This window comes from Hemitrygon akajei, chromosome 7 (assembly GCF_048418815.1).
Source record: "Hemitrygon akajei chromosome 7, sHemAka1.3, whole genome shotgun sequence".
Classification (NCBI taxonomy): domain Eukaryota; kingdom Metazoa; phylum Chordata; class Chondrichthyes; order Myliobatiformes; family Dasyatidae; genus Hemitrygon; species Hemitrygon akajei.
The window spans coordinates 66,312,476-66,329,655 of NC_133130.1; the positions used below are offsets into that span (position 1 = coordinate 66,312,476).

General features: G+C 42.8%; 1 protein-coding gene across 5 annotated transcripts in view; it reads right to left on the bottom strand.

Moving 5' to 3' along the window:
• Window positions 1-17,180, bottom strand: part of pde10a (phosphodiesterase 10A) — a 443,486-nt gene that overhangs the window by 159,178 nt on the left and 267,128 nt on the right. For all 5 annotated transcript variants that reach the window (XM_073051085.1, XM_073051087.1, XM_073051089.1 and 2 more), the window contains one exon: window positions 12,441-12,503. In XM_073051085.1, the coding sequence (XP_072907186.1) occupies window positions 12,441-12,503 (63 nt within the window). The remainder of the gene's footprint in view (window positions 1-12,440; window positions 12,504-17,180) is intronic.

Sequence of the window (17,180 nt, forward strand, 5' to 3'; positions counted from 1 at the left end):
TCCTAGCTTGCTCAACCTTTCCTCATAAGACATGATCTCAAGTCGAGGCAGCGTCTGGGCAAATCTCCTCTCCGTCTTTCTAAGCCTTCCCTATTCTTCCTATAATGAGGTGACGAAAACTGAACATGATATTCTAAGTGTGGTCTAACAAGGCTTTTAATATGAGTAACATGCATTGATTGAACAGATGTTCTAAACTACATTATGAAAATACAATGTGTGAACTTCAACATGAGAAAAATCTAACTGAAAATCTGACTGAAAAGAAGGGAAAATCTGTGCAACTTATCAAGCATCTTGTACCTGTGTGCATTTTTTGTCTGTTTAAAACCTGCTATTTTATTATAATCATATTAAGTGATTAAGCATGCCCAACATGAGTGTTTGATCCAACTACTACAATTTATAACAATTCTTCATCTGACGTCTATACTGGCTCATTACATGTCAAAATGTCAGATACTAAATGCACTCGAGCTGATGTTGTGCATGTTTTGATCACCACAGGGAAAAAACTGTGCTATGTAAATGAGTTACTCAATCACCCTCTTACCTTGGGACTGATGCTTAGTATAAATTGATTTCTCCCACTGGTTGAGTCAAATACATCAGAAACAGCATCAGAAATCAGGAAAATATCAACTTTTGATTGACAAGATTATCTGAGCTAGTTAGACAGCTATATACTGATCTAGGTATAGTACATACAAAGATCAACAAAGTCAATTTCACCACATTTATTCTATTAATAATGTATAATTTGTTTTGTAATTTTGTTGTTTCTACTTTCATAAAATTTGAATAAACATGGAATTCTATACACCAAGTAGTGGTTTGAAAAATAAATGTTTAATTCTTCCAAGCTTAATTTTATTAGATGAATGCACTGGGATATAAATTTTTCTCCACAATGCTTAATCTTGCACTGAATATTAAATTCTCTTACATAAATTCGAGGGGCTAGATTTCCATCAGCTGAGTTTTAGAAAAAGTCCGAAGTTGACAACATTAAGTGTGTCAAGCAAGAATCAGTGACAGCTATTATATTTTTCAACAAAATTTATGCCAGCTATATAAAAGAGAACTAAGTGCATATCCTTTGGTTGTGCACCCAACCAAGGCTTTCATATGGACAGTGGACAAGCAGAGAGAGCAGGCAGAAAAAATACAGGGAGGGACAAGAAGAAAGCTGATCAAGTTTTATTAGAAATCTATTTACAATAATCCAAAAGCAATGAAATTGAACATAATTCAGTACTAATAAATGATCTAACTTCTTACATATCCAGATATTTCATTGCATTTGATAACTTCACATATAGTAACCACCATAATAGATGGTTATCAGGAAAAAAAGCATTAACGTTTAAAAAAAATCTGTTTCCTCATTCCAGTAATTTGGAATGTCTTATTTGAGTAAGTATTTCAGTAATCCATCACATATTAACTCCAATAACACACAACAGAGATCACTAACTATAGACAAAGAATCTACTCGGACTTCAAATTACTTGTGCATAAATCAATAAAGATGAGAGTTTCGAGCTAAACTGACTCCAAGTCATCGTGTCCGAGGGCCACATCTATCCAACGACATGCGGACCGCATTTCTAAATCAAAACATCTCAATACTGAAACTAGCGAAATAACGAGCTTTTATAGAAAATCATAACCAAGAATTGCAGCAGGATTTTACAAAACTGAGCAAAGATTGCCATCTTTGGCCAAGTTAAGGAGAATCTTGATTTGTCAATTAAAGCCTACAAGGAACCAGATTGAGTGCCTGAGTTCATGTTCTTCAGCTAGCAAAGGAAATAACAATAGCACTAGCTAGTCATAACTCAGAAACAGGCCCTTTGGCCCACTTAGTTTATGCTGAACCATCAACCTGCCTAATCCCATCAACCTGCACCCACACTATAGCCTTGCATATCTGTCATCTATGTATCTATCCAAATTTCTCCTAAATGTTGAAATCAACCCCACATCTACCACTTGCACTCGCAGCTCAATCCACATTATCACCACCCTCTGAGTAAAGAGGTTACCCCTCATGTTCCCTGAAACCTTTTAATGTATAACCTCTAGTTCTAGTCTCACTTAACCTTAGTAAAAAAAACCTACTGCATTTACCCTATCTATACCTCTCATAATTTTGTATATACCTTTATCAAATCTTCCATTAACCTTCTACATTCCAGGGATTAAAGTCCTAACCTATTCAACTTTTCCCTGTAAGTTAGGTCCTCAGATCCAGCAACATCCTTGTAAATTTTCTCTGCACTCTTTCAATCTTATTTACATCTTTCCTGTAGGTAGGTGACCAAAACTGCACAAAATACTCCAAATTAGGCCTCACCACTGTCTTATACAATTTCAATGTAACATTCCACATCCTGTACTCAGTACATTAATCTATGAAGGCCAATGTGCCAAAAGCTTTCTTTACAACTCAATCTACCTGTGATACCACTTTTAAGAAATTATGGATTTGTTTTCCCAGAGTCCTCTGCTCTACCACACTCCTCATTGCCCTACTGCTCACCTTGTCAGACCTACCCTAGCTGGTCCTCCCAAAGTGCAACATCTCACACTTGCCTGCATTAAAGTTCTATGCTATCTCTAATCAGTCCATGTCTATCCAAATACTCATATCTGGGTCCCTTAGAATACCTTCCAATAACTTACCCACTACAAGATGTCAGGCTCACCAGCTATAATTTCCTTTCTTAGAGCCCTTCTTAAACAACAGAACATTAGCCATCCTCCAATCCTCTGACACATCACCTGTGGCTAAGGATGTTTTAAATATCTCTCCTAGGGCCCCTGCAACTTCTGCACTAGCTTCCCACATGTTTCAAGGGAACACCTTGTCAGGCTCTGGAGATTTATCCGCCCTAGTTTGCTTCAAGACAGGAAACACTTCTTCCTTTGTAATCTGAATAGGATACGTGACAGTGCCGCTGCATTGTCTCATATCTACAGATTCGTGTCCCTCTCCCAAGTAAATACAGATGCAAATAATCCATTTAAGAGCCCCCCCCATCCTTTTCGGCTCCATAAATAGCTTGCTACTCTGATCTTGCAAGGGACCAATTTTGTCTCTTCTATCCTTTTGTACTTAATAAACAGTGTCTGCAGAAGCCCTTTGGATTCTCCTTCACTTTGTCTCCTAGAGCGACCTCATGCTTACTATTAGCCCTCCTGATTTGCTTCTTAAGTGTCCTCTAATATTTCTTAGGCTCCTCAAGTACCTCATATAAAAATAGAAAATAAAAGCAAAGATGTAATGTTGAGACTTTAAAGCACTGGTGGGGCCATACCTGGAATACTGTGAACAGTTTAGAGTCCCTTAGCTTAGAAATAATGTGCTGAAACCTCAAAAGAGGTTCACGAAAATGATTCCAGGATTGAACACCTAGTCATATGAACAGCGTTTGATGGCTCTGGGCCTGTATTCACCGGAATTCAGAAGAATGATGGATGACCTCATTAAAACCTATTAAATGGTGAAAGGCCTTGATAGAGAGGATGCTTCCTATGGTGGGAGAATCACAGTCTCAGAATAGAGGGGCAGCCTTTTTCAACTTCAACAGAAATGAGAAGGAATTTCTTTAGGCACAGAGTGGTGAATCTGTGAAATTCATTGCCACAGGCAACTGTGGAGGCCAAGTCTTTATGTATATTTAAGGCAGAGGTTGATAGATTCTTGATTTGTCAAGCCATGAAGGGATATGGGGGAAGGCAGGGGATTGGAGCTGACAGGGAAAAATGGATCAGCCATGATGAAATGGTAAAGCTGACCTGATGGGCCAAATGGCTTAATTCTGCTCCTATATTTGAAGGTCTTATTTATCCCCTGCCTGAATATACCTACAATGCACATTTTTCTTAAGTAGGGCCTCTGTATCTCTCTCAAAAAGCAAGGTTCCTAAACCTGTTATCCTTGCCTTTTATTCTGACAGGAACATACAAACTCTATACTCTCAAAATTTCATTTTTGAAGATCTTCCACTTACTAAGCACACCTTTGCCAGAAAATAACCTGTCCCAATCCACACTTGCCAGATACTTCCTGATACCATCAAAATTGGGCTTTCTCTAATTTATGATCTCATCCTGAGGACAAGACCTAATCCTGTTTAATGACACTGAAATTAATAACATTACAATCACTAGAAGCAGTGTTCCCCTGCACAAGCAATTGTCACCTACCTATCCTTAATCCCTAATAGGAGATCAAGTTTCACACACACTCTCACTGGGATTTCAATGTACCGATTAAGGAAACTTTCCAGAACACATTTGACAAACCTTTTCCCATCTAGCCCTTTTATACTATGGAATCCCAATCAGTATGTGGAAAATTAAAACCAGCTATTATCACAACCCTATGCTTTGTGTGCCAGTCAGCAATCTCTGCAAATCTGCTCTTCTAAATCCCACAGATAGTCTGGTTATCTATAATATAGTCCCATTAATGTGGCTATACGTTTCTTTCCCAGTTCTACCAATAAAGCCTCACTAGACAAGCTCTCTAGTCTGTCCTGACTGAACAGTGCAACAACATTTTCCCTGATTAGTGTGCCGCCATTTGCCTTTTAATCCCTCCTGCTCTATCATGTCTGAAACATTGGAACCCTGCAACATTGAGCTGGCAATCCTGCCCCTCTTGCAACCAAATCTTAGTAATGGCTACAATGTAATAATTCCACGTGCTGACCCATGTCCTAAACTCATCTGCTTGTCCTGCAACACTCCTTGCATTGAAATATACACAATTCAGAACGTTAGTCCTACCATGCTCTATTTTTTGATTCCTGACTTTGTGTGTTGGCTTAACAACATCTTCCTCCACAACCCCATTCCACTATGTGTTCCGACTCTCTGGTTCCCATCCCTTGCAACTCTAGTTTAAACCCCTGTGCAGCACTAGCAAATCTTTCCGCTTCCTTCCCCCTTCCATTTCAGGTGCAAACTGTCCCTTCTATACAGGTTCTATCTTTCCTGCAAGACAACCCAATGATCTAATAATTGGTTGTCAATAATAATCCAAATATTAGATGTGAATGTACTGTTCAACAACTATATATCCAATTTGGCAATAACAAATGTTACAGTATTGCCTGGTTTTCTACTACCACTGGTGTTCTGCAAGGATCAGTGCTAGTACCTCAAATACTCATGCAGGAAGAAGGGATTAATTTAATTGGGCACATTTTTAGCAGACATCATGGGCTGAAGGACCTGTTCCTGTGCTGTACAACTTCATGTGATTTTCTTCTGGTTGCAGCTGTTGGATTCTGAAGTTTTAATCCAAGTGCAGGAACCATGTACCTGCATTGTCTTCTGTGCTGCAAGTTTATTATGCAAGTTAGTCATGCGGGTGGGGGCAACGGTAACAGCGTAGGGTTTAGTTACATATTTGTGCTTTGTTTTCTGCAGTTTAATTTAGTACTGGGAATGAACGGATGTTATATCTTTGTTGAGTGTTAATTTATGCTTAACATTGTTTAATTACATCACTTCAAAATCGTAAGTTTTGCTAGTTGCTAATAAAGGATCGAATGCATTTCAACTTCTTGAATATTATTATTGGATTGATCAGAGGGCATGTCATAAAAGGATTCCGTGGGTGTTGCCGGCAGCAGCACAGGTTTGTCAAAAGTTTGCTGCTAGGGCAAGGTTCTTTTGGAAGCCAGAAGAGAGGCACAAAACTTGTTGCTTTATGGTAGTTTTATTAAGCATTAACAGAACAGAGAGTTGAAAACAGACAGTGATACAGGACTACTAAATGAAGGGAGAAACAAAAGTTAAAATCTAAGATGGGGCTAACCTCATGGTGCAGCTCTTTTACACCCATAGACAAGAAAATTTCCTCTCAGATTTATAGATAAGTCAACCAATGAGACAGCTCTTATTTAAATAATGCAGTATCAAGATTAACTTCTAGAATCATAACAATCTCGCCACTCCGGGACACACTGAACAACTGCATATACCTAATATGAAATTAGGAAGCATACTAGGTAGTTATTTGTATATAAGTAATTATACAAGATACAAGCAAACAATTGTTAAGCTGCAAAGAAAATATCAATTAAATAGTTTAATCTAAGAATTAAATAGTTGGACCTAATGCAGCCAAGCTTGCCTCCTTGGAGTGAAGGCCAGATTCTAAGCCCAGATGACCTGTTTGTACCGAGTCACCTTGTTGTAAGCACCAGCAGTGTCAGCTAGTTGCTACTGGGCCACCACAAAATGCTGACATCCTGAGGGCAGAGTTCATGCTCCATGGATTTACTAATTCCCTGACCTGGGCACCAACAGGGCTACAGGTCTGTTGGGAGGACCAATTATGTACATGCCATCAGCCTTGAAGCTCTGCTTGGTTGGCAGTAAACAAGAAGACAACGGAAGGTTTGCCTGCTGCAGCTGCTCATCTCTTGCTCACTCACACTCTCTCTCTCTCTCCAAAGTCAATAGGCAGCAATTCAAACAGAGAGAGGAGAAATGGGCTAAAAATTCTATATCTGAATGCAAGAAGTGTCAGAAATAAGGCGGATGAGCTTGAAGCTCAGGTGTGAATGGGTAACTATGATGTTGTTGGGATAACGGAGACATGGCTGCAGGGAGATCAGACCTGGGAAATGAATGTACAAGGGTATACGTGCTATCGTAGGGACAGAAATGTGGGCAGAGGGGGTGGGGTGGCCCTGTTGGTCAGGAATGAGATTCAGTCCTTTGCAAGGGGGGACATAGGATCAGGAGAAGTAGAGCCTGTGTGGATAGAACTGAGGAACAGTAAGGGCAAAAGGACCCTAATGGGTGTTGTCTACAGGCCACCAAACAGTAGCATGGATATTGGGTGCAAGTTGAATAGGGAGTTAACATTGGCATGTGGCAAAGGTAATGTCGCAGTAGTTATGGGAGATTTCAACACGCAGGTGAACTGGGAGAATCAGGTTGGTGCTGGACCCCAGGATAGGGAGTTTGTAGAGTGCCTACGGGATGCATTCTTGGAACAGCTTGTGCGAGAGCTGACCAGGGACAAGGCTATTCTGGATTTAGTGTTATGTAATGAACAGGATTTGATCAGCGATCTTGAAGTAAAGGAGCCATTAGGAGGTAGTGATCATAATATGATGTTTTTAATCTGTAATTTGAGAAGGATAAGGGCAGCTCGGAGATGTCAGTGTTGCAGTTGAACAGGGGAAACTATGGAGCCATGAGGGAGGAGCTGGCCAAAGTTGACTGGATGGATATCCTAGCAGAAAAGACAGTGGAACAGCAATGGCAGGCATTCTTGGGAATAATGCACAAGGTGCAAAATCAGTTCATCCCCCGGAGAAGGAAGGATTCAAAGGGGGGAAAGGGGCCACAGTGGTTGACAAAGGAAGTCAGAGATTGCATAGCATTAAAAAAAAGGAAGTATGACAGAGCTAAGGTGAGTGGGAGGACAGATGATTGGGAAATTTTTAATGAACAACAGAACTTAACTAAAAAGGCAATACGGGGAGAAAAAATGAGGTACGAACGCAAGCTAGCCAGGAATATAAAGGAGGATAGCAAAAGCTTTTTTAGGTATGTGAAGAGAAAGAAGATAGTTAAGATAGTTGGGCCCTTGAAGAAGGAATTGGGTGAAATTGTTATGGGAAACAGAGAAATGGCAGAAGAATTTAATAAGTACTTTAGATCTGTCTTCACTAAGGAAGACACAAGCAATCTCCCAGATGTATGGATGGGCCAAGGACATAGGGTAACAGAGGAAATGAAACAGATTGACATTAGGAAGGAAACGGTGATGAGTAGACTGATGGGATTGAAGGCTGACAAATCCCCAGGTCCAGATGGTCTGCATCCTAGGGTGCTAAAGGAGGTGGTCCTGGAAATTGCAGATGCATTGGTAATCATTTTCCAATGTTCCTTAGATTCAGGATCAGTTCCTGAGGATTGGAGAATGGCTAATGTTATCCCACTTTTTAAGAAAGGAGGGAGGGAGAAAACAGAGAACTATCGACCTGTCAGCATGACATCGGTGGTGGGGAAGATGCTAGTATCCATTATTAAAGATAAAATAGTGGCATATCTAGATAGCAGTGATAGGATTGGGCCGAGCCAGCATGGATTTACCAAGGGTAAATCATGCTTGACTAATCTATTGGAGTTTTTTGAGGATATAACCAGGAAGTTAGACGGGGGAGATCCAGTGGATGTAGTGTACCTCGATTTTCAGAAGGCATTTGATAAGGTCCCACATAGGAGATTGGTGGGTAAAATCAAAGCTCATGGCATTGGAGGGAAGACATTGACATGGATAGAAAACTGGTTGGCAGATAGAAAGCAAAGGGTAGCGGTGAATGGGTGTTTCTCGGAATGGCAGGTGGTGACTAGCGGGGTGCCACAGGGCTCGGTATTGGGACCACAGCTGTTTACAATTTACGTCAACGATTTAGATGAAGGCATTGAGAATAACATCAGCAAATTTGCTGATGATACTAAGCTGGGTGGCAGTGTGACATGTGATGAGGATGTTAGGAGAATTCAGGGTGACTTGGATAGGCTGGTGGGCAGATACTTGGCAGATGACGTTTAATGTGAATAAGTGTGAGGTTATCCACTTTGGGAGTAAGAATAGGAAGGCAGATTATTATCTGAACGGTGTAGAGTTAGGTAAGGGAGAAATACAAAGAGATCTAGGAGTCCTTGTTCATCAGTCACTGAAGGTGAATGAGCAAGTGCAGTAGGCAGTGAAGAAGGCTAATGGAATGTTGGCCTTTATTACAAAGGGAATGGAGTACATGAACAAGGAAATCCTCTTGCATTTGTACAGAGCCCTGGTGAGACCACACCTGGAGTATTGTGTACAGTTTTGGTCTCCAGGGTTAAGGACATCCTGGCTGTAGAGGAAGTGCAGCTTAGATTCACGAGGTTAATTCCTGGGATGTCTCGACTGTCTTACGCAGAGAGGTTAGAGAGACTGGGCTTGTACACGCTGGAATTAAGGAGATTGAGAGGGGATCTGATTGAAACATATAAGATTATTAAGGGATTGGACAAGATAGAGGCAGGAAATACGTTCCAGATGCTGGGAGAGTCCAGTACCAGAGGGCATGGTTTGAGAATAAGGGGTAGGTCATTTAGGACAGAGTTAAGGAAAAACTACTTCTCCCAGAGAGTTGTGGGGGTCTGGAATGCCCCGCCTTGGAAGGCAGTGGAGGTCAATTCTCTGGATGCTTTCAAGAAGGAGCTAGATAGGTATCTTATGGATAGGGGAATCAAGGGATATGGGACAAGGCAGGAAGCGGGTATTGATAGTAGATGATCAGCCATGATCTCAAAATGGCGGTGCAGGCTCGAAGGGCCGAATGGTCTACTTCGGCACCTATTGTCTATTGTCTTTTGTCACAACAGCAACTTCCTCAACCCAAACTGAACTGAACTGAACTCTGCATTATCTTAAGATTATTCATTTCCCCTAGACTACCATAGAGCTTGGTTTTGTTTCTTATTCCTACACTTCTGTTAGCAGTTAGCAGTGTTGTCAGTGTCCATTGCAGCATTCAAAACATTTGGTGATCTCCACTTTAATGGAAGCTATCTTCTTTGCTGTAAGATACTGAATCACTGAATCATTCCTTGGTTTATGTGTGTTAACAACTGAAGCCACCTTTCCCATGCTGCCAAAAAAAAGCAGCTCTCAACTACATGCAAGAACTGTGTAGCATTGAATTTAGACACCTTCATGCTCTTTGACGTCTCCCACTGGCACAAAATCACAAGCATTTTCACATCCATTTTCATCAAAGTTCCTTGTAATCAAAGCCTTCATCCAACACACAGTGCGTGAACTCACTTTTTGGGAAGTTAGCACACAAGGTACTCTCACTTCCAGTCTGATCCTGTCGACTTGTAGTTGGTGACTCACTGCATCAGATCCTTTAGACTGGAATAGTACGTTTGGTCCTGGTTTATGGTAGTTACAGATGCAGTGGCTTTGTTTTCTTTAGATTCCTGCAGTTCATCAGGCAGGACCTGGCCTGGTGACCGACCTTGAGCATACTGCATATTGACACAAATGAAGTCAATGGGCCCCATTAGAATCATCAGGACGTGACCAGGACGAAAAGGATTCACTGGCAAGAACTAGCTGTTGCAGTAAGGCCCGCAATTACCAGCACCCTCTCCTAACTAACTCATTTTCCACATTGTCTTATGGAAGGGGTCTTCCAATTAGCTGATGCAGCCAGCAATTGAAAACAAACTTTATTGAGGAACAGAGTGAAGAACATGAGAGTAAATGTTTAGCTTCCATAGTTAAATTGGCATGTAATGTGTGAAGTGTAAATATCATAATTTTTATATTGCTAGGCAGGATTTGTTGCTGTTTCCAGTAACCTTGATCATACCTGAAGTACAGAACATCTCTACAGAACATCACTCCAGGCATCAAATTCTCTGGTCATTTCTCATACTTGCAATCTTGGGGTGTTTCCTACACATCTAACATATAGAATTACCTTGCCACTGTCCTCCTCCTTCACTAAGATGTCCATACCTGTACTGCTATTTTTCTGAGTAATAATCTCCAAGCAGCATAATGATACCAGCTATGGTTAGATTGAATGGTTACCTGCCATGAAGAGGCATTTAAGAAATATGACCTCACCATCAGCCAGTGCTTCGTAGTTCCACATATTTTTGTATGTTAAAAAGGAACAAATCAGTCTTAGTCCCCAAAGCAGTACCACATTACTGGACATGTTTAATTATTGCTATGATTTCAAAGTACACATATTATAAATTGGTAAAAATATAAAGTTTAAACTTTATTCAGTGTTGTGTATTATTTTGTTTTTTATTGTAAGAATAATGCTGTAAACCAACTGGAAAACTGAAAACTGAAAAAGCACAACAAGTCACTGTGCCTGCATTTTAAGTTTCTGAGGTGTAATTAATTGATTATCAAAAGATATTGTTACGAATGTGCCACAACTCTGAGGGGCCGAAGGGTACAAAGTCGCCCCCTCCTTTTTGAGAATCGCAAGATCGCTATTAATTCGGGTCTGGGACCCAGGAAATGAGAGAGAGACACGCAGAATCCTCAGGGTTTGGAATGTGTCCTGGCCTCAGCGAAACAAAAACCCCTGATAACGGCTATTGTCTCTTGGAGACGGATTTGTGTATTGAGTACTGTACTATTCATTGAAGCCCCTCAGGGGACGCCCAGAGTGGGCTGGTTGAGGGATTGCATCATCCCAACCTGATTGACATCTGAGATCCTGTGAGTAAGGATAAAAGAGGGTCTGGGGAACAACCCCTTTAGATGCACCAGGAGAAACGCTAGAAATCCCGTGACAGCGTTTAATAGCGACAGCCGGTGGGGGGCTCGTGTGCGTCCTTCCCTTGCCTGGGATTGGCGGGCTCGCCACGGAAGAATGGCTTAGCTAAAGGAGAGGCCACAAGTGAACGGCCACACCAACGAGACTCCGACGGATTGAAATCATAAAAGGAATCGGCAAGTTTTTCTCCAAATCTCTCTCTCTCTCTCTCCAACCATTGCCACACAGCGATCCCCAAAGGGTGCAGCCTGCATGAACTGAGTGACGTTTATATTTCCATCGGACAATACATTATCCCCTAGACAATGATAGAGCTTATTTCTTATTGATTATTATTATACCCACACTTTTAGATTTAGTATTGACGACGTATATTATCTGTATGTTTGCATTGATATTATTTTTGTGTATTTTTACTAATAAATCCTGTTAAAAATCGTATCATCAGGCTTCAACGGATCTCTCTATCTTTGCTGGTAAGTGACCCAGTTACAGGGTTCGTAACAATATAAACAAACAAAATAACATCATAGCAGCAAAAACGTAGAGAACAAATGGGAAAGTCAGGAATAGTGCAGATAAGGGTGAAATAATTTTTACATTGAAGAGCAACGTGAAGTGGGCAAGAGGGTGTTATGAGGGAAGAGAAGGGGGAAGAAAGATGGCAGTGTCTGCATCAAGGGGGAGTGGGAATAAGGGGTTGAACCGTTTGGGGAGACATTCAAAGATGAGAAAAGAGGGTGTGGGATCATCCCAGATTATAGAACCCAGCTTATACTGGAGATGGGTGGGCAGGGCTGTGTTTGTGGCTCATGAATGAGGTGCAGGAAGTATGGAAGACGCGATGTGGAACAGACAAACAGACATAAGTGAATAAAGCAGACAGTACAAGCAAAGGAAAGTGGACAGTGAATTTTCATTTTGGTATGGTTAACAATTCTGGTAGTTCACCATGATTTATTCTGAAATTAGACACAAAAATGTGATAAAACCAAATGTGTCAAGTTATTCATGTCCAGCAGATGTATATTCCCTATTCCTTAAAACTGTTAAAACTAAATAAACAATAGTTAACACTTCCTTATTCAGTAAACTCACCCCAAATAAATTCTGCTCCTGGTGCTTCAGTAGTGGGACTTGCTAACTTCAGCAAAATTTCACCTACATGGACAAAATTCCATGAACTGTTAAAACTATACAAAACGTCCTGTTTAACTAGCAGATAACTGTAATTTCAGAAGCTGTTAAGTCATTTAAAAATATACCTCAGCTACTAGAAATTTCCTTTGTTACCATACTGTGCTTGTTTGGTTTAGGGAATTTTCCCAACATTCTTTGAATTTCGCATCAGTTCCTCTGGAGTGAAAGGTAACTAATATAACCCCTTTATTTTAAAACTGAAACAGGGAACTTTGGACCAGTTAACCTGACATTTGTAGCATGAAAAATACCAGAATCTATTTTTAAAGATGCAACAAGATTAAATTGAACTTTCAGAATGCATAGAATAGTGTATTGAAGGGAGGGAGGAACTCAGAAAAATAACAATCACCAGCAAAGTGGTACAGTGCAAATTAAACTATGCACTGACCTATCTGGATTTTGATGGATTGCTTTGACTTTAATTTTCTAAAACTCCTTTTACTCAGGGAAGGTTTCATTAGATTGGAAAATAGCAAATGTAATTCCTTTATTCAAAAATGGAGAGAAACATGAAGCATGAAACAGAAAAAGAGAAAAGAGAAACACCGCACTAGAAGTGTTCAAACTATCATTTGCAAGCTACATCACATGCGCTTGACATGCAAATTCAATAGTTAACTTCGACAGAGCTTCTCCAAAGGAGCGGTGTCATTGACTATGTGGTTTGGGGAGGAACTCAGTGCAAAGGGGAAGAAGCTGCTGCTTTGTGCTTCCCACATTCGAAAGATTCATATAAATTTCACCAAGTATAATTTATGGTGCAACAAACTCAGCTGACTGCTTAACGCTTGGTAGAGCAACCAAGTTATAAACTAATTTTTTGCCAGCAGCAAGCCACCTATTTCTACTGCTGACCTTTGCACTTGTGTGGACCATCTGGTCTCAATACCCTGTAGAGTACCATCCCAAAGTTAAATGCCAAAACCCTCCTCAATGGCAAGCAGGAGCTCGTGTGAGCTATGCCATAATGCTGTTGTGTGTTCTGAATACGGTGGGAATGGAGTGCTAGAGCAAAGGTAATTGAAGAGAAAAACAGAACCAGCTACGAAAAAGTCCGAGTACCAGCCACGTCATGTTCTGTGGCTGAACCAGTTTTCATATTTGCCAAGAACTATTTAGAATTAAAATCCAGAACAGCTAAAGATAAAATATTCAACTAAAATTCAACAATTAATAGCATAAAGCATCTAATATTTAACCTTGTTCTTCTCTGTTAAGTAAAAAGGACTTGCTGTTCCAGTGTTAAGCAAACAGGTTCAGTTCAAGTTTGTGTGTTGTCTAGACTTTTATCGGCATAATCCAGAGTGAAAACAGACCAGCAATTTCCTGATTCTGCAGCTGTACAGATACTCTGAAACGGATGGCATTTTTGTGAGGACAGCTACTCGTTCAGTCTACAGTGACTGGCACCCCTGAAGAGGAGGATGCTGCACAGAGCAATTTCATGCAACTGATTCTTAAACTGACCTGGGCCACTTGTTATTTTGATGATCTGGAGGAGTCCGCCTTTCACACTTTCAGTGAGTTTGGGAAGTTCTGTTATTATTTGAGTATTTGAATGGTGATGCACCATCAATAACTCACGCTGAGACTTAGGAAGTGAGATATCGGCTTTTATTGACTGGAAGAATAAACAGCACTACATCCTGGGGAAAATGAGGGAGAGAAGCAGCCCACAGTCGCCTTTATACAGGGGTCTGTGGGAGGAGCCACAGGAGCAGTCAGCAGGGTCTGTGGGAGGAGCCACAGGAGCAGTCAGACAGGTATATCTAGTTCACCACATTCACCCCCTCTTTGTTTTAAAAGAGTCCCCAAGTATATTTACAGGTTAAGTCTATCAGGTGGTCGAATCGTTCGCTGCGATCTACGTAGCTCCGGCTGCAATTGCACAGGTGCCGGAGGTGGTGTTTGCACCGGAGGCGGAGAGTGGGTTGGTTCTGTCCCAACTGGAGGTGTCAGGGATCCCTCGCGTGTGAGCGAGGTCCCTGGAATAGACGCGTACGAGATGCCCGGTACATGAGCGTCGTGAGGAGTCTGGGTGTGGCACGGTGTGTGTGGTGTCACCTCGGGTACAGGGTGCATAGTTACCGTGGAATGCTCGGGGTAGTGGTCTGCTGCTCCGGCGGGCGCCAGGTCGCGGACAGAGACCGTGTCCTCCCGCCCATCAGGCAAGACCACGTAGGCATACTGGGGATTAGCATGCAGGAGGTGAACCCTCTCGACCAGCGGTGAGTACTTATTACTCCTCGCATGTTTACGTAGCAGCACTGGCCCCGGGGACGTCAGCCAAACTGGTAGGGTGGTCCCAGTGACAGACTTCCTGGGAAAAGAGAATAGGCGTTCATGAGGGATGGCATTAGTGGACGTACACAACAGGGAGCGGATAGAGTGGAGTGCCTCAGGGAGGACCTCCTGCCATCGGGAGACCGGCAACCCTTTTGACTTAAGGGCTAAAAGTGTGGCCTTCCACACTGTGGCATTCTCCCTCTCCACCTGGCCATTCCCCCGGGGATTATAACTCGTGGTGCGACTAGTAGCAATGCCCCTAGCTAGCAGGAACCGGCGCAACTCGTCACTCATAAAGGAGGACCCTCTATCACTGTGGACATAGCAGGGATATCCGAACAGAGTGAAGAGCTGGCGCAGGGCTTTTATTACCGACGTGGTAGTAGTGTCGGGGCAGGGAACGGCAAAGGGGAATCGCGAGTACTCGTCAATAATACTGAGAAAATAGACATTGCGGTCGGTGGAGGGAAGGGGGCCCTTAAAGTCAACACTCAATCGCTCAAAAGGGCGGGTGGCCTTGACAAGCTGCACAGTGTCAGGACGGTAGAAGTGCGGTTTGCACTCAGCGCAGATCTGGCAGTCCCTGGTCATCGTCCTGATGTCCTCCAGGGAGTACGGCAGGTTCCGGGCTTTAATGAAATGGTAAAAACGGGTGATCCCCGGATGGCAAAGTTGGGCATGAAGGGCATACAGCTGGTCGAGCTGGGCACTAGCACACGTTCCCCGGGATAGGGCATCAGAGGGTTCATTGAGCCTGCCAGGCCGGTACAGGATATCATAATTGTAGGTGGAGAGTTCTATTCTCCATCGCAAAATTTTATCACTTTTGATTTTGCCCCGCTGTTGGTTGCTGAACATGAACGCAACCGAGCGCTGGTCGGTCAGCAAGGTGAACCTTTTGCCGGCGAGATAGTGCCTCCAGTGCCTAATAGCTTCCACTATGGCCTGGGCTTCTTTCTCCACTGCAGAGTGCCGAAGTTCAGAGCCTTGAAGGGTACGAGAAAAAAACGCCACTGGTCTGCCTTCCTGATTGAGGGTAGCAGCCAGCGCGACGTCAGAGGCGTCACTCTCTACTTGGAAGGGAATGGTCTCGTCCACCGCATGCATCGTTGCTTTGGCAATGTCCCCTTTAATGCAGCTGAAGGCCGCGCGGGCCTCGGCAGAGAGGGGAAAAGTGGTAGACCGGACCAGGGGGCGGGCCTTGTCTGCGTAATGGGGGACCCATTGGGCGTAATAGGAAAAAAAACCCAGGCACCGCCGGAGGGCCTTGAGAGTGGTGGGAAGAGGGAGTTCTAACAGGGGGCGCATACGGTCGGGGTCAGGGCCAATGACCCCGTTCTCCACGACATACCCAAGGATAGCGAGTCGTGTGGTTCTGAACACACACTTGTCCTTGTTATAAGTGAGGTTCAAAGCATCGGCCACTTGGAAAAATCGTTGGAGGTTGGCGTCATGATCCGACCAGTCGCGACCACAGATGGTGATGTTATCTAGATAGGGAAATGTGGCCTTCAGTTTGTACTGGTCCACCATCCGGTCCATCTCCCTCTGGAAGACTGAGACCCCATTTGTGACACCAAATGGGACGCGCAGAAAGTGATAGAGCCTGCCACCCGCCTCGAAGGCGGTGTAGGGGCGGTCCTCCGGACGGATGGGGAGCTGGTGATAAGCGGATTTCAGATCAATTGTCGAGTACACCTTGTACTGAGCTATCTGGTTGACCATATCCGCGATGCGGGGTAGGGGGTACGCGTCAAGCTGCGTGAATCTATTGATGGTCTGGCTATAGTCCACAACCATCCTATTTTTCTGCGACTGGCACCCCTGAAGAGGAGGATGCTGCACAGAGCAATTTCATGCAACTGATTCTTAAACTGGCCTGGGCCACTTGTTATTTTGATGATCTGGAGGAGTCCGCCTTTCACACTTTCAGTGAGTTTGGGAAGTTCTGTTATTATTTGAGTATTTGAATGGGCTGCTCCTTAAGAACTTGAATGACTGCATTTTAGCCCAACAATCCTGATCTTTGGGCACCCTGTGCCAAAGGGGTTGATAGTGTTACGTCAGGGACAGTGTTACATTAGTCTACTCCAGGCCTGGTCAGAGTTGGTATTCACAGGTCCATCTGCATGCTATTGAGGAATCCATCCGAGACAATTGCCTGCCTCCCTCCTTCCAAGAATACATCAGTGTACACGTGCCCAAGGTATTCACTCACTCACTGGAGGCCTTCCAGAACAGTGATGATTACATTTCAATCAATAATTATTGAAAGCACTGTAAATACAGTGCCTTAAAATATCCAGCCCCAATAACTATCTTCACATTTTACTGTCTTTTTCTAAATTT